The sequence below is a fragment of the Sapajus apella genome, unplaced genomic scaffold (genome assembly GCF_009761245.1).
Source record: "Sapajus apella isolate SASKATOON/1434 unplaced genomic scaffold, GSC_monkey_1.0 scaffold26, whole genome shotgun sequence".
Taxonomy (NCBI): domain Eukaryota; kingdom Metazoa; phylum Chordata; class Mammalia; order Primates; family Cebidae; genus Sapajus; species Sapajus apella.
In genome coordinates this window covers 5327027-5345940 of record NW_022436966.1, presented here as the reverse complement: position 1 = coordinate 5345940, position 18914 = coordinate 5327027, and the positions used below count along the sequence as shown (strand labels likewise).

At 37.4% G+C, this 18914-nt stretch overlaps 2 protein-coding genes across 2 annotated transcripts in view; one reads left to right on the top strand and one right to left on the bottom strand.

The window, feature by feature from the left end:
* PPP3R1 (protein phosphatase 3 regulatory subunit B, alpha) overlaps positions 1-18914 on the bottom strand; it is a 74124-nt gene that overhangs the window by 20244 nt on the left and 34966 nt on the right. The gene's annotated exons all lie outside the window — the stretch shown is intronic.
* On the top strand, positions 5741-6787 carry LOC116560512 (cytochrome c-like). The gene has a single exon (XM_032291921.1). It carries the CDS (start codon positions 5827-5829, stop codon positions 6142-6144), a length of 318 nt encoding a protein of 105 aa, XP_032147812.1. The 5' UTR covers positions 5741-5826; the 3' UTR covers positions 6145-6787.

The window sequence follows — 18914 nt, the reverse complement described above, 5'->3', positions numbered from 1 at the left end:
GTGTGTGTGTGTGTGTGTGTGTGTGTGTGTGTGTGTGTGTGTGTGTGTGTGTGTATGAATAAGTCTGGAGTCTGGGCCCTCTATTCTGTTTCATTGATTTATTTTTAGTCTACCTTACGCGAATATCACAGTGTTGTTTTTTAATAAATCTTTAAATCCAGGAGCTGCCCCTTTACCTTGTTCTGTTTAAAACTCTAACTCTTCTAAGACCTCTGCATTTCCACATGGAATTAACCATTAGTTTGGTAACTTTTTAAAAATCTTAAGAATTTGATTGGGAAGGTCTTGAAGAAGCTATAGATAAGGCTGAGTAGAACTGACATCTTTGTAACAAGTCTTCTAATCTACAAATGTGTGTTATATTTATCTTCATTTGTTTAGGTCTTTTAAAGTTTCAATAATGTTTTGTAATTTGGTGTACAGATTTTAACACATAATTTGGCTAAACTTATACCTGAATATTTTACACTATTATACAGAGTACTTGTCTATTTCATTTTTTTTTTTTAAGATCGAGTTTTGTTCTGTCACCCAGGCTGGAATGCCGTGGCATGATCTTGGCTCACTGCAACCTCTGCCTCCCAGGTTCAAGCGATTCTCCTGCCTCAGCTTCCAGAGTAGCTGGGATTACTGGTACATGCCACCATGCCTGGCTAATTTCTGCATTTTTTAGTAGAGACGGGGGTTTCACCATGTTGGCCAGATTGGTCTCAAACTCCTGATCTCAGGTGATCCACCCTCCTTGGCCTCCCAAAGTGTTGGGATTACAGGTGTGAGCCACTGTGCCCAGCCCATTTCATTTTTAATTGTTCTTTACTATTATACAGAAATTACATTGTTTGGGTATATTATCTTTGTATCCTATGAACTTGCCAAATCCACTTATCAGTTTTGGTAACTTAACATTTGCTATATATATAAAACCACGTCATCTGAGAATTAAAAAAAAAAATGTATCCTTCCTTTCCAATCTCAATGTCTTTTTCTTTTTCTTGACCATGTAGTAATTAGGACTTCCAATACCATGTTGATTAGAAGTGGTCAGGAGTGAAAAACCTTGCTTTTTTCCCCAATCTTAGGTGGAAACCAGTTAGCCTTTCACCATTAGATATGAGTATGAAGAAAGCAAAGGTTTTTTAATAGATGCCCATTATCGGGCTGAAGAAGTGCCCTTGTTTTTGTTTATTTATTTTTCTTTTATTTTATCAAAATAGTAAATTACATTAAATTTTTAATGTTAAAATCACATTCCTGGTATAAAAATCCCCTTGGTTGTGTTGTATCATCTTTTTTACATACCACTGAATTTGACTTGCAAATACTAAATGATTTTTTGTACATATATTCTCAAATAATGCTGGTTTATATTCCATATTGATTTTCTTAAAATGTCTTTGGTATTACCATCAAGGTAATGCTAGCTTCTACTTTCTAAGAGTCTAGATAAGACTGGGTTTCTTTCTTTCTTTTTCATTAAATGTGATAGAATTTACCAGTAAAGCCGTTTGGCCCTAGTATTATCTTTGTATAAAGATTTTGAAGGCCGGGCGCAGTGGCTCACGCCTGTAATCCCAGCACTTTGGGAGGCCGAGGCGGGTGGATCACGAGGTCAAGAGATCGAGACCATCCTGGTCAACATGGTGAAACCTCGTCTCTACTAAAAATACAAAAATTCAGCTGGGCATGGTGGCGTGTGCCTGTAATCCCAGCTACTCAGGAGGCTGAGGCAGGAGAATTGCCTGAACCCAGGAGGCGGAGGTTGCGGTGAGCCGAGATCACGCCATTGCACTCCAGCCTGGGTAACAAGAGCGAAACTCCGTCTCAAAAAAAAAAAATAATAAAAGATTTTGAAATAAGAAATCAATTTTATTAACTGATAAAAGGCTACTAAGATTTTCTATTTCCTCTTATTGTCAGTTTTAGTAATTTGTTTTGCAAGCAATTTGTCCGTTTCATCTAAGGTATGAAATTTATTGGCATAAAATTATTTATAACATTCTCTTATTCTTTTAGTATCTATAAGAATCTGTAATGATTTCAGTGCTTTCATTACTGATATTGAGATTGTGTGTTCTTTTCTAGAATACTCCTTCAAAATATAAATACCACATACCACTGACTTCCTCCCTACATTTTTTAAAAATGACTAAAAATGACCAACACTCTAGAACTCACCCAACGGATGATGTCCAAAGATGTCACAAAACACTTACAACAATACTAAAAATACATTCTTAGAATTGTTTTCAGAGCTTAGTGAGCTTCACGAGAAAAATCTAGCATAGAAAAGCCACGTAATGTAAAAAGCTGCAAGAAACCTAGAAGACAAAAAACTCAAGATGCACAAACAGACCCAAAGAGTTAGGTAAGCTGCTCAATGTTATAAAGCTTGATGACAAAGTGAGGTGACTGGGATTTCTTGAAACACTTTCTGATGTAATTTCTTTTCCTATGTTACATCTGAAGAGTCACCAACGAGCCTTAGGCTAAGAGATACTATGCATCATTGCTATTTCCCCAACCTGCATTTCTGGGCTAAATGTGGAGAAAAGAGAACAGTAAGAGTCTTCCCACTCCAGGTAGATAAAAATCAGACCATGTATTTCTAAGATGTCCTTTCTAACCCTTCTCTCAACATGTATATTACCGTTTTTCCTGCTGAAGGCCTGTGTATTATTCTTTTTCTCTTTTTGATTTATCCACACTATGGTTCAAATAAATACAGGCAGTAAGTTAATGAAAAGCATGTTTTCATAATATCATACAAATATACCATCAAGTATTCTCACTGTTATCAATAACCTTCTTAAGAAACATGTCTACGGCCATACCACCCTGAACGCGCCCGATCTCGTCTGATCTCGGAAGCTAAGAAACATTGCTTTTTTTTTTAAACCAAAATGTGTACTGCATAGTTCAATGATACATCTTATTCAAAAGGTTCAAATCAAGATAAACAGTAAGTTAATAAAAATGTATTTATGGCATCATAAAAACATATCTTTGAGTAGTCTCACTGTTATTAATAACCCTGCTTAAAGACATACTATTTAAAAAAAAAAAAAAAAAAAACCTAAAATGTATATTGCCTAGTTCAACAACATCGAAAGATCTGGCTCCTAAAGCATTTCTTTGTTCTATAAATTAAGTCTAATCCCATCCCATTTCATCACATTTTCCAGATCTTCCTCCTATTTTATCTACTGTTCCTATGTGATGTTGCATTTGAATGTTAGCAGCATTTTTCTTTAGCTTTGTACGACAAACCACTCCCCACCCCATTTTCCTTAAAAAAAAAAAAAAAAAAAAAAAAAAAAAATTCCACAAACGAATGCATATTTAAAAGTCTTCTTTTACTTTCAGCCTCCATTATTCAAGACGTACTTACACGTATGGCTCCTCCAAAGCTTAATGTGGTTTACTGCCAAGAATCTCATACTGCATCCCTCAGTTTTTTTTCTGTCACTGAAATTTATCTTAACATTAAAAAATTCCACCACATATTTCATATAATGGCTTTTACTTCTTCTTGAAAACATTCTTCACAGACAACCCTGTCATCTCATTCGAACTTGAACCAATCGCTTTCTAGGCCTACGGCATAGTTGTTATCCTGAGATTTTCACTGGTGTATTAGGAATTTCGTTTCTGGGGTCTCATTTCATCCTCTTTCTTGAACTCCTATTTCATTTTGCTGCGTACATATTCAAGAACTTATGTAAGTTAACCTTCCCAAGTCCTTAAATTTCGGGAAATGTCTTTTTTTTGTTCTCACACTTGAGTTATCATTTGGCTGGTATCAAATTCTGGATTAGAAACACAGAATTTTGTAGTACTCCATTGCTTTCTACCAATTACTGCTGCTGTGAAGAAGTCCAATGTCAGAGGGCTCCTATTTTTTTTAGGTAACAGCTTCTGGGTCTGGAGGCTTTTAGGGTTCTTTTTTTTTTTTTTTTTTTTTTTTTTTCGAAGTTTTAAAATTACAAAAGAAGTTGAGACTAAACATAGATGTTCTTTCATCTAATCATAGCAATCAGAATCCTTTTAACTGAAAGATTCAATTTTTCAAGTAAGAGAAATTTCTCCTATTATTTCACTGATTATTTCCCCTTCTGTCTTATCTAATACAGTTCCTGAAATTTCTTTCAGTCAGACGCTATCATTCTGTGTTCTCCAAGTCACTGTTTTCTTGCACATTTTTCCGTATCTTTTATCTTTTGCTGTAACATTCTGAGAAAAATCCAAGAAGTTTTATTTTTGCTAGGCAGATAGCTAGGCTTTTTCACTAGCTAAAGTAACTAACTTCTTCAAATTATTCAAATTTGTGTCAGCTAACCAAATTACTGTATGTCATGAACCTCATTACTCAAACCACAAATTTCTTAGTGCTGCTACAATACCAAAATTTGATAGTGTGAATGAAGAAAATAAAGCCAGTCCTTTACTTTTCTTTTTTTTTGAGATGGAGTCTCGCTTTGTCTCAAGTTGGAGTGCAATGGCACAGCCTTGGCTCACTACAACCTTTGCCTCCCAGGTTCAAGTGATTCTCCTGCCTCAACCTCCCAAGTAGCTGGGATTACAGGTGCCTGCCACCACACCCAGCTAATTTTTGTATTTTTAGTAGAGACAGGGTTTCACCATGTTGGCCGGGCTGGTCACCTCAGGTGATCGGCCCACCTCATCCTCCCAAAGTGCTGGGATTATAGGTGTGTGCCACCGCACCTGGCCAGTCCTTTACTTTTCTTAAAGAAGACTACTTGTCTAAAAACTTGAGATATTTAAAATATACCAGATAATCCAAGGTTTTTTTTTTTTTTTTTTTTTTTTTGAGATGGAGTCTTGCTCTGTAGCCCAGGTTGGAGTGCAATGGTGTGATCTCGGCTCACTGCAACCTCCGGCTCCCGGATGCCAGTTCAAGCAATTCTCCTACCTCAGCCTCCCAAGTAGCTGGGATTACAGGCACAAGCCACCATGCCAGGCTAATTTTTGTATTTCTTTTTTTTAGTAGAGACAGGATTTCACTATGTTAGCCAGTCTGGTCTTGGACTCCTGACCTCATGATCTGCCCGCCTTGGCCTCCCAAAGCGGTGGGATTATACGTGTGAGCCACCATGCCTGGCCAGGATTTTTAAAAAAGGTCTTTAACAGTAAAACAAGGTAACCCAAAGTATGTAAGTTTATGTACTATACTTAAGAAAACTGCTTGTTCTTCTCTTCATTCCTTAATTCTAACTTGCCTGCTTTACTGAGAGCAGGCAAAGCATAAGTAATTCTCAGTGACTAGGTGAAACAAATTAGAATTCTGATCACTAAATTACCAAGTAAATGATAAATGACAGCTAGTAAATTGTCTAAGAAACATTAACTGTACGATACATTTATGAAGATGTTAATCTAAAGCAACAAATGCACAAGTCAATTTCAAAATTAATGGCATACAATGTTTTAACAAAAAAATGGCACTTTAGGGCCAGGCTCAGTGGCTCATGCCTGTAATCCCAGCACTTTGGGAGGCCAAGGTAGGTGGATCACCTGAGGTCAGGAGATCGAGACCAGCCTGGCCAACATGGTGAAACCCTGTCTCTAATAAAAATACAAAATTAACCAGGCGTGGTGGTGCATGCCTGTAATCCCAGCTACTCGGGCTGAGGCAGGAGAATTGCTTGAACCCAGGAGGTGGAGGTTGCAGTGAGCCGAGATTGCGCCACTGCATCCAGCCTGGGCAACAAGAGCAAAACTCTGTCTCAAAAAACAAAACAGAGAGAGTGGGACGTCTGGCTTCTGAGCAGTAACCTTTGTTGCGCTAATGACGAAAAAGAATTAAATATGGGTGATGTTGAGAAAGTCAAGAGGATTTTTATTCAGAAGTGTTCCCAATGTCACACCGTGGAAAAGGGAGGCAAGCACAAGACTGGACCTAATCTCCATGGTATCTTTGGGTGGAAGACAGGTCAGGCCTCTGGATTCACTTACACTGAAGCCAATAAGAATAAAGGCATCATCTGGGGAGAGGATACACTGATGGAATATTTGGAGAATCCCAAGAAGTATATCCCTGGAACAAAAATGATTTTTGTAGGCATTAAGAAGAAGGGAGAAAGGGAAGACTTAATAGCTTATCTCAAAAAAGCTACTAATGAGTAATAATTGGCCACTGCCTTACTTATTACAAAACAAATGTCTCATGACTTTTTTATGTGTACCATACTTTAATAGATATCATACACCAGAATTTACATCATGAATGACTGACAAAATATTTTGTTGGGCAGTCCTGATTTAAAACTAAGACTGGCTTGTGGTTAAATGAATATGTTCAGTTTTTGGATTTTAATAGTAATTCCAATTTAGTAAATTCTATCACTGTTTACCCCTTCTAAAGATATGATTCGACTTCGTTAGTAATGTTAAATTTTTCGCAAAGATGGTGAGTGCTATCTTAAAACTTACTGGAGATTGGTTTTATATTTAGATTTATATAACTGGTTATGTGAATATATTTAAATATGGGGGAAATTCCTTCACTGTCTCAGAACCAAGCAAGATTCACCTGTGTTTTGTGGTTCATTTGCCTCTTAAAGGCAAGGGTTGAAGATAAATGGGTAGCATGGCTATTTTATATTTTTGGCCTTAACTATGCCAATCTAATTAGAATTTCCTGTATTTAAAATGGTTCCTTTTACTTATTGAAAGGCATTTTGTGTGGTTTATGTGTAATATCAAAAATTATTTAACACTTCACACATTTTATAGATGATCTATAAGGTCACATGCTTTTAAAATAGTAGCCAATTAAACTTCACTCTCGGATTCTTTACAATATAAGTCAAACTAAGTTATAACTTAGGATTGTCTTTAAACAGCCATTCAGAAACAAAACTGTACAACTGCTGTGTATTTGTGATTGGGAATGGTGCTTTTGCCAACTTAAAGGGATTAAAGTAGAGGATATATACACAAATTTAAAAATGATGTGTGATCATATGACTTAAGATAATTAAAAAGAAAACCACAGATAAAAAAAAAACAAAACAAAACAAGCTGAAATGAAGGAGGAAATAAAATTAACTACAGATAATCTTTTTCTCTGAAAACATTTTCTGTTTTCAAAACAAAACAGAAAACCTCCCTGAGACGTCATTAAGAGGAGACATTAACAGCAAAGTAAAATTATTACGCTTAAACTTTCACATCACCTATAAATACTTAAACCAGAAACAAAACTGCTTGAATGTGACATTGTTTACTAAAAACAGAAACAGTGTTCTAATGGCTAGAAAGGTTTCTACTGGTAGTTCATTATGCAAAGGGAGAGGTTCCTTCAGTCTGCCAAGCTCTTCTTAGGAGATCGTCTAACAAAACAAAGATGAGAAATCTTTCTTTTTTTTTTTTTAATGAGTTGTCCAGGTCCCTTGGCATTTTTAGAGAAATCAAAAGATTAGTCTACAAAACAGCCCCGGTGTTTACTAATTTTATCTAAACCATTCAGAATTATACCGGCTTTATCAACAATTAGTTGAATCTGATTTTCCACTCTTACTTTCAACTGTGCCCCAATCTAGTCCTCTGCTTAAATTATCTAAAGTAATATCTTAACACTTTTCCAAGTTATCATGCCAAGTTAGAACTAAAGCCTCAACTTTGAGCAAATCACCCCAACAGAGTACTCATTTCCTAGTCCAGAGAGGTTAGCCAACAGACAGAAAAAAAGTCACAATGGCCTAGAATAAATCTGATAAAAATCCAACACTGAACTGAATGACCAAAATACATATATATACACATATATATATGTATCTCAGAATACCTATGGTCTTAGACAAATCTAGTCTTGCCTAGAATTACTCATGTAGACAATTATAACATTAATCTTATAAGATTTACTAAAGAAAGACTATATAATACTGTGATTAAAAACACAACTATGAAAGATGATTGCCTAAGATCAAATCATGGCTTTGTTACTTCACCTGCTGTGTGACTTAAGACAGTTACTTAAGGTCTCGGCTTCTATTTTCTCATCTGTACAATGGGGAAAGTAATAGTGCCCCCCTCCTGAGGCTAATGTGAGGATTAAAAGAATTACTGTATATAAAGTGCTTAGAATAGTTCCTGGGACATGGTAAGCACCATACCAATGTGGGTTATTATTTATGAAAACAAATGGGGTGACTAGTAACTACCAGGTTTTCCCAAAGGTACAGCCTTTAAAATTATCCAACGAGTTCTCTATGTAATACAGCTCTGGGCTCTTGCTAGCTGATCCAGTCAACCAATACTCACTCAGCATCTGCTTTATGCCAGGCATTATGCTCCCACTGTCAAAGTCCCAGTTCTTTTACTCGTGAAAATTAGCTTAAGTAGCCTTATTCTTATTAAAACTTACAAGTCTGTGTGCCATTTGAATTGTAACTAGTTATTTCTTGTTGATTTTACTTAGTTACTTCCTTCTCCCTTTTTCCATTTACTTAAAAAGCCCCAACTTTTCAATAACAGAAAGTTTCAAACACACACACAGATTGAACAAGAGTATAATAAATTCCATATGCTCATTATCCAGTTTCAATCATTAAACATGAGAAATATTTTATCTATATCCTACCCCAGTTATTTTAGAGCAAATCCCAGACATATTATTTCCTTGTAACTAACCAGTATTATCTTTTTGGTATGTGTGTTAGACAGAGTTTCACTTTTGTTGCCCAGGCTAGAGTACAATGGCACGATCTCAGCTCATTGCAACCTCTGTCTCCTGGGTTCAAGTGATTCTCCTGCCTCAGCCTCCCAAGTTAGCTGGGACTACAGGCATTCACCACCATGCCCCGCTAATTTTTTTGTATTTTTAGTAGAGACAGGATTTCAACATGTTGGTCAAGCTGGTCTTGAACTCCTGACCTCAGGTGATCCACCCATCTTGGCCTCTCAAAGTGCTGGGATTACAGGGTGAGCCACTGCATCCAGCCTAATCAGTTATCATCTCTAAAAGATAAAAAAAACTCTTAATATAATACACCATAACATTATCACACCTAAAAATTAATTATTTGGTATCAAATAATCAGTGTTCGAATTTCCCCAAAGGTCACAAGTGATTTTGTAAGTTTTAAAAATCAATCCAGATGTAGCAATCAGATGATGTGTTGATAATGACCTTGATAGTAGTGTCAGTGTAGTTATAGCAGCTGAAAGCCAGATTGAAGTAGGCCAAGAAATTAGCAGAAATGAGGAAATAAAGCTTATTGCATATGCTCTTCTTTAAGAGGTTCAAATATGGGAAAGAACAGAGAAACTGCAAGATAAATGCAGAATCAAAATCACAGAGAAGGTGACTGTGTTTATAAACTGAAGAGAGGAAGAAGCTGAAGACATATGGGAAAAAGAAGAAATTTAACAAAGATCCTAGAGATGAGACAGCACAAGATCAAAAGCACAGGGGAAGGGCTAACCATGAGTAAGTGAGGCCTGATACTGAAGGAAAGGAGGTTAAGATTAAATGTGAGATCAGGCAAGTTTCTCTTGTGGCATGTAGAAGTGAGGGGGAAATGGGGCCAACACTTAACCCCCAAGTTTTCTCAGTCCCTAGTTTTCTCAAGCGTTAGGAGCAAAATCATTTATTAAAAGCAGTAATGCAGGCAAGTGTGAGTAGAATGTTGACATTGTGGATAACATATAAGAAGACTGAAGGAAATAACTACACATGTGAAAGAATTAATCCACATTCTAATCCTACACAGCTTTCAAATGTCACCCTTTCCATGAAGCTTTTCCTTAACCAAAGGTAATTTTTCTTCATTAGAACCTTTGTTTTTAGTTCTCATAATAGTTTACTCATACTGTATCATCTATGTATTTCCCTTTTTCCCAGTGGCTAATCTGTGCATACTTGGTAGGTGCTTACTTATCTATGCAGCACAGGAAAGAATACAGTATGTTACAACATATAATTTAGAGTCCTATTAACTTTTTTAAAAAGGAGCACAACTTTACACTGAAAGAAGAAAAGCTGAGAGGCCATGAGGCTGGGGCAAGTGAATAAGGCCAAACAGAGAACACTCACTTGAGCTAGGCATGGAAAGGATGAGAAGACACAACAGGAATTAACCTAAATAGAAAAGTATAAATAGTGAATAGTGAAGTGTGTCAAGGACTGATTTCAATAATCTTATAAATGACAGTACTATTCACAGCTAAAACTAAATAAAACTAAGCTCTTCCAATAGTAAAGAGGTTTTGTTTAAAAAAAAAAAAAGTTTAAAAAAAAATACAATGTGTCGGTGAATAAAAAAGTGGCAGTTTTAATGTGGACAAGGTCATTATGGGGAAATTGATCCAAACCCTAAGTAAAATATGATTTAAAAAAAAAAAAAAAAGTGTATCACATTCTAGTGAACCAAACAGGAAACAGGAAAAAAGAACTATATAGTAGACAAATAATTTAGATGGATTCACAGCTGGCTGAACAATGACAAGTATAGATCTTTAGTGACAAGGCTCAACAGCTTAAAGTGTAGATAAAAGTGGTAAGAAAGAAGACTTACTACTAAGTTCTGAGGATTAACTGAAGAGGGTAGCTTTAACAGTGTATGAAATCTATTTCAAAAGCTTACCACACAAATAAAAAACTTTGACTTTTGCCATCCCCAGATGTACATAAGGGAACATCCATCTGCCTCTTGCCCTAAGACATTTTTCTCTGGCCCTCATTCGCAGATTTAAAGAATAGGCAGAAAAAAATCTGGGAACTATGGTTCCCTCAAGACCTCTGCTCCTTGGCTGAGAAATAAAAAACTAATGTCCTAGTACCTCAACTCCATTGGAGTTATACTAGCAACAACCACTCCCAACTCTATTGCAGCCTAAAGCCCAGCTAACAACAGACCTCCGCACCTCTTTCTTTCCATTAGCAAGTGGAGGAATAATGCATGTCACGTGCTCAAACTAAACGGTAAGTAGAGGCTCAATTTTTAGCGTAACTCTCTGAATTCTAGAGACACTATAAAACTGACTCATTACCAGGCACAGTGGCTCATGCCTGTAATCTCAGCACTTTAGGAGGCCAAGGCAGGCAGATCACCTGGGATCAGGTGTTTGAGACCAGCCTATCCAACAAGGTGAAACCTCATCTCTAGTAAAAATACAAAAATTTGAATTAGCCAGGCATGATGGTGGGTGCCTGCTGGGAGGTTGAGACAGAAGAATCTCTTGAACCTGAGAGGTGGAGGCTGCAGTGAGCCAAGACTGTGCTACTGCACTCCAGCCTGGGCAACCAGAGCAAAACTCTGACACACACACACACACACACACACACACACACACACACACACGGAGCAAAACTCTCACACACACACACAGCAAAACTCTTGACACACACACACACACACACACACAGAGCAAAACTGAGACACACACACCCACACACCCACCCCCCCCCCACCCCCACCCCCCCGAGACTCACTGACTTTACCAGAGTCAGGTATTACAGATCTACATAATACCCAGAGTACCAGTTTGTAGCTTCTGTCTTGACCAGATTTTGGAGATAAGTTAGCTGTGCAGCAGTGACACAAGTAATAGTTCTCAAGTCCAGAAGGCCATTATAGTCTACAAGAAGGTTCAAAAAGTTTTTTTCTAAAAGGTCAGGTGGTAAATATTTCAAGCTTTGTTGACCATATACTCCCTGTTGCAATTACTCAACTCTGCCACTGTAGCACAGGAAACAGAAAAATGGGCATGGCTATGTTCCAATGCCTATGTTTTATTAATAAAAACTGCTGGCAGGCAGTAGTTTACCAACATTTCTGGTCTACAGGGTGGTAAACAGGTCTAGTTTTGGTCAATTCTAACACTATTCTAGATGTAATATTTTATTTCATGTTTTAAAACAGAAACATACATGTCTTCATACAATCCTAATTCTATTAAAAATTCATAAAAATGCTGGGTGCAGTGGCTCATGCCTGTAATCCCAGCACTTTGGGATGCCAAGGCACGTGGACTGCTAGAGGCCAGGAGTTCAAGACTAGCCTGACCAACATGGTGAAAACCCGTCTCTACTGAAAATACAGAAATGAGCTGGGTATGGTGGCGCTCACCTGTAATCTCAGCTTCTTCGGAAGCTATGGCATGAGAATTGCTTGAACCCAGGAGGCAGAGGTTGCAGTGAGCCGAGATCATACCACTGCCCTCCAGCCTGGGTGACAGAACAAGGCTCTGAAAAAAAAAAAAAAAAAAAAAAAAAAGAAAGTCTGGGAGGAAATAGCAAAATAAAATGTAAATAAATAGTGATTGGGATGGAAAGATTATGGATAATTGGTCATATATATCACCATTTTTTTAAGTTTAAAAATGACTCACAATGCCACATTACAAAATGAGGCCATCAAAAAACATACAGGTTGACCATCCCAAATCTAAAAATCTGAAATCCAAAATGTTCTGAAATATGAATGTTGACATGGTATGCAAAAGAAATGCTGCATTTTGGATCTCAGATGTTTAGATTTGGGATGCTCAGTCAGTATATATAATGCTTCTAGATCACCATAATAAAGTGAATAAAGTGAACCACGTGAATTTTTTTTGTTTTCCAGTGCATATAAAAGTTTACATATTACCGCTGTCTATAAAGTGTGCAATAACATTATGCCTAAAAAACAATATATATATATCTTAATTTTAAAATACTTTATTGCTAAAAAATGCTAAGGATCATCTGAGCCTTCAGTGAGTTCTAATCGTTTTGCTACTGGTAAATTTCACTTCAATGTTAATTGGGGTGGCTGTGACAATTTCTTAAAATAAGACAGCAATAAAGTTTTGCTATATCGTTTGACTCTTACTTTCATAAGATATTTCTCTATAACATGCAATGCTGTTTGATAGCATTTTACCCACAGTAGAGCTTCTTTTAAAATTGGAGTCAATCTTTTCAAACCCTGCTGCCGCTTTATCAGCCAAATTTATGGAATATTCTAAGTCCTTTGTTGTCATTTCAACAATGTTCACAACATCTTCACCAGTAGATTCCGTATCAAGAAACCACTTTCTTTACTCACCAATAAAAAGCAACTCCTCATCTGTTCAAGTTAGATTGCAGCAAATCAGCCACATTTTTAGGCTCCACTTCCAATTCTAGTTCTTTTGCTCCTTCTATCACATCTGCAGTTATTTTCTCCATGAAAGCCCTGAACCCCTCAAAATCATCCGTGAGGACTGAAATCAGCTTCTTTCAAACTCTTGTTTATATTGATATTTTGACTTCCCATGAATCAAGAATGTTCTTAATGGCAAACTCAGAATAGTGAATCCTTTCCAGGTTTTTTTTTATTTTTATTTTTTTATTTTGTTTTGAGACAAGGTCTCTCACTGTCTCCCAGGCTGGAGTGCAGTGGTGTGAAATCTGCTCACTGCAACCTCCACCTGAGAGGTTCAAACCATTCTTATACCTCAGCCACCCAAGTAGCCGGGAATACAGGCATGTGCCAGCATCCCCGGCTAATTTTAGTATTTTTGGTAGAGATGGGGTTTCACTCTGTTGACCAGGCTGGTCTCAAACTCCTGACCTCAGGTGATCCACCCACCTTGGCCTCCCAAAGTATGGGATTACAAGTGTGAGCCACTGCGCCTAGCCCCTTCCAGAATGTTTTTAATTTACTTTGCCCAGATCCATGAGAGGAATGACTATCTAAGGCAGCTACAGCATTATAAAATGTACTTCTTAAGTAGAAAGACTTGAAAGTCGAAATTAGTCCTTACTCCATGGGCTATAGAATGAATGTCATGTTAGCAGGCATGAAAACGTTACAGTCTCTATGTTTATCTCCATCGTCAGACCCCTTGGGTGACTAGCTGCATTGTCAATGAGCAGCAATATTTTGAAAGAAATCTTTTTCAGGAAATCAGGAAGGCAGCAAATTATGCTGCCACGTGTGTACCCATGCAACAATCTTGCATGTTCTTCACATGTACCCCAAAACCTAAAATGCAATAAAAAAAAAAGAAAGAAATCTTTTTTTCTGAAAGGTAAGTGTCAACAGTGAGCTTAAAATATTCAGTAAACCATGCTGCAAACAGTTCTGCTGTCATTTAGGCTTTGTTTTTCCATTTATGGAGCACAGGCAGAGTAGATTTAGCTTGAGCACTGGCTGTAACTTAAAGTCATCAGTTGCACTGGTCCCAAGAGGAAAGTCAGTGCCACCTTCATCTGGATAACTTGCCGCAGCTTCTCCATCAGCACTTGCTGCTTCACCTTGAAAGTTATGGTGACGGCTTATCCCCTTAAACTTGAAGAACCAACCTCCACTAGCTTCAAACTTTCCTTCTGTAGCTTCCCCCACCTCTCTTATCCTTCATAGAATTGAAGAGTTAGGGCTTTGCTCTGTACTAGGCTTTGGCTTAAGGGAATGTTGTGGCTGGTTTGACCTTCTATCCAGACCATAAAACTTTCCCCATATCTGCAAAAAGGCTGTTTCATTTTCTTATCATTTGTTTGTTTGCTGGAGTTAGCACTGTTAATTCCCTTTAAGAACTTTTCCTTTGCATTCATATCTTGGCTAACTGTGTGGCACAAGAGGCCTAGATTTTAGCCTATCTGGGTTTTCAACACATCTTCCTCAGTAAGTTTAATCATTTCTAACCTCCGATTTAAAATTAAAGATGTGTAATTTTTTCTCACTTGAACAATTGGAGGGTAGCGTAGGGTTATTAACTGGTCTAATTTCAATACTGTTGAATTAGGGAATAGGAAGGCCTAAAGAACGGAAGAGAGTTGGCGGAATGGCCAGTCAGTACAGCAGTCAGAACACAGACAACTGGACTAAGTTCACCATCTTATATGGACACTGTTCATGCTGCCCCAAAATAATTACAACAGTAACATCAAAGACTACTAACCACAGACCACCATAAAGTAATGAAAAAGTATGAAATATTGATTATATTTGGTAATAAAAAGTACCAAAATGCGACACAGAGACAGGAAGTGATTACATGCTGCTGGGAAAATGGGAGAGACAGACTTGCTCAGCATAGGGTTATCATAAACCTTCAGTTTGTAAGAAACACAATTATCTGCAAAGTGCAATAAGTCAAAGCACAATACAATGAGATACACCTGCATACTACCGAAAGCAATTTACAAATTCAATGCTATTTCTATTTAACTACCAATGACATTCATCACAGAATTAGAAAAAAATCTTTTAAAATCCATATGGAACCAAAAGAACCCAAACAGCCAAGGCAATCCTAAGCAGAAAGAATAAAGCTGGAGACATCACACTACCTGACTTCAAACTATACTGCAAAGGCTACAGTAACTAAAACTGCATGGTACTGGTACAAAAAAGATACATAGATCAATGGAACAGAATAGAGAGCCCAGAAATAATGTTGCACACAAACAACCATCTGATCTTCAACAAAGCTGACTATAACAATCAATAGGGAAAGGACTCCCCTATTCAATAAGTGGCGCTGGGATAACTGACAAGCCATATGCAGGAGATTGAAATTGGACCCCTTTCCTTATGCCATATACAAAAATCAACTCAAGATAGACAAAAGACTTAAAAGTAAAACCTAAAACTGTAGAAACCCTGGAACATAAGCTAGAAAATACCATTCTAGATACAGGATCTGGCAAAGATTTCATGACAAAGATGCCAAAAGCAATTGCAACAAAGACAAAAACTGACAAATCGGACCTAATTAAACTAAAGAGGTTCTGCCAAAAAAATTATCAACAGAGTAAACAGAGGACCTATGGAATGGGAGAAAACATTTGCAATCTATGAAGCTGTCAAAGGTCTAATATTCAGAATCTCTAAGGAATTTAAACCTACAAGCAAAAACCAAATAACCCATTAAAAAGTGGGCAAAGGACATGAACAGACACTTTTCAAAAGAAGGCATACATGCGGCCAATAATCTTATGAAAAAAAATTCTCAACATCACTAATCATCAGAGAAATGCAAATCAAAACCAAATTAGATACTGTCTCATACCAGTCAGAATGGCTATTACTAAAAAGAAAAAAAATAACAGATGCTGGTGAGGATGCAGAGAAAAGGTAACGCTTATACACTGCTGATAAGAATGTAAATTAGTTCAGTCATTGTGGGAAGCAATGTCGCTATTCCTCAAAGAACTTAAAACAATTACCAATTGACCCAGCAATCCCACTATTGGGTATATACCCAAATGAATATAAATCATTCTACCATAAAGACACATGGACACATATATTTACATTATTCACAACAGCAAAGACATGGAATAAATCGAAATGCCCATCAACAGTAGACTGGATAAAGAAAATGAGCTACATATACACCATGGTATACAACACAGCCATAAAAACACGAGATCATATCTTCTGCAGCAACACAGATGCAGCTGGACACCATGATCCTAAGCAAACACAGGAACAGAAAACCAAATACTGCATCTTCGCACTTTTAACTGGGATCTAAACAACAAGAACACATGGGAACAACAGACATCAAGGCCTACTTGATGGTGGAGGGTGGGAGGAGGGAGAGGATCAAAAAATGAACTATCAGCTACTATCCTTATTACCTGGATGGCAAAATAATCTGTATACCAAATTCCCATGACAAACAGTTGAACAAACCTGCACATATACCCATAAACCTAAAATAAAAGTTAAAAAATAAATAAATGAGGTATACCTGTATTCCAAAACCCCAAAAAATTCAAAACCCAAAACATTTCTGGTCTCAAGATTTTTGGATAAGGGATACTCAACCTGTATTCCCTGTCCATAAGGAAGGTGTATAGTAAATCTGAAAGCTTCTGGCTCCAGAACATCACACACGCCATACAAATCCATATCACGACCAGAATCCTACCAGCAGAAGCAGTAAAAATAGGAAAAGAACAAACTCCCACTCACTTCTACCTTCCAAATCTCACGAGTATATCTGTGGCAGAAATAGAGTAACATTAAGAACTCCGACTGCAAGGAATTTGAGATATGTACTTGTGAGTTTTACAGTTTCTACATACTAGAAAGTCTGAATGATGCTGAATACCTTTGGTAATATAACATGAAATCCTGGTTCCCACACCAACAAACATGGGAGTGTACAGAAGACAACCGAAATAATTAAGGGAATGAAGTTGCTAGGAAAATATAAAGAAATTAGTATTTGAAAATGTAGGCGAAAGTGGGTGAGGAAAGAGTAGAGCAGATACGACTAAATTAATAAAACTACAATGTATATGAACAGTGTGAACAAGGACTTAGAGTTATGAAGTCCTGGCCAGGCACCGTGGCTCATGCCTGTAATCCCAGAGCTTTGGGAGGCTGAGGTGGGCAGATCACGAGGTCAGGAGATTGAGACCCACCTGGCTAACATAGTGAAACCGTGTCTACTAAAAATACGAAAAATTAGCCAGGCATAGTGGCATGTGCCTGTAGTCCCAGCTACTTAGGAAGCTGAAGCAGGAGAATCGCTTGAAACTGGGAGGTGGAAGTTGCAGTGAGCTGAGATCATGCCACTGCACTCCAGCACTCCAGCCTAGGTAACAGAGCAAGACTCTGTCTCAAAAAAAACAAACAAACAAAAAAAAAACCAAGTCCTTATCTTGTATTAGCAAATACTAACTTATGAATGTTATTTTATATATCAATTAATTAGTGGTTTTTAGACTTAATTCCTAACCCTAAGAGCTAACAGCAACCAAATAAAACTAAAATCTGTATTGTAGTGGAAAATCATAAAGGGACAATCCTATATTTTTTAAAGGGATGGCAAAAGGAACATGCCCTTGATGCAATATTTCATTAACAGGCTACCATCAAATTGGATATGGTAAGTAACCAGACCAATGGTCTAGCCTAAGTATTTACAGGGGAAAAAAAAAAAAAGCTTACTGGGATATTAATACAAGCAAATGAACTAATTCTAAATTAACATCCAATCTTTCAAACATTAAGCTTCTATCAAAGGCATATTTTAAAGACCTTTTTCAAACTCAAAAAGAAGACATTTTAAACATTAGAAAAAGACTTCAGACAACAGACTCTTTATTCTGGAAGTGTGCTGTTCAGTCAGAGAATCACCCTCACCCCTCCCTAAAATATGAAAAACAAAAAACTTGGTGATTCTAATTGTTCAAAAAAGAAAAAGAAAAAAAAAATGGGTTTAATGAATGTTGTGTGCCTTGTATGTCTCTTCTTCCATAAAATATGGAAAGCTATACTTTTCAGCCCCAAACAGTGGCAGTTTGATTGTGCTACATAACTAGTTCTGGCCCATAAATATTAAATATGAGCACAAGTGATATAAATCATCTGTGGGCCAAGGCAAATAAAAGCACTGCCTGCAGGTCCTTGGACTTCCCTCTTCCTCAGTGATCTTGGGAACATGCATTAGAGATGGTGGCTTTCCAAGACAAGGGAGTCTGGATCACTGAGGAGTCACCAAAGAGAACAGTTCCTACAAATCCACTTTGAAACTTCAGCTTGAAAAACTTCTGTTAGGTTAAGCCACTGAGATTCTGGGGTTTATTTGTAACTACAGCGCAGTATAGATATTAGTAATAAAGATGTTTATTTTAAAAATGCTCCTGGCTGGGTGCATTGGCTCACTCCTGTAATCCTGGCACTTCGGGAGGCCGAGGCGGGTGGATCACTCAAGGTCAGGAGCTGAAGACCAGCCTGACCAATATGGAGAAACCCCGTCACTATTAAAAATATTTTTAAAAATTGGCCGGGAGTGGTGGTGCATACCTGTAATCCCAACTACTCCGGAGGCTGAGGGAGGAGAATTGCTTGAACCCAAGAGGCAGCGGTTGCAGTAGCCAAGATCGTGCCATTGCTCTCCAGCCTGGGCAACAAGAGCAAAACTCTGTCTCAAAAAAAAAAAAAAAAAAAAAAAAAAAAAAC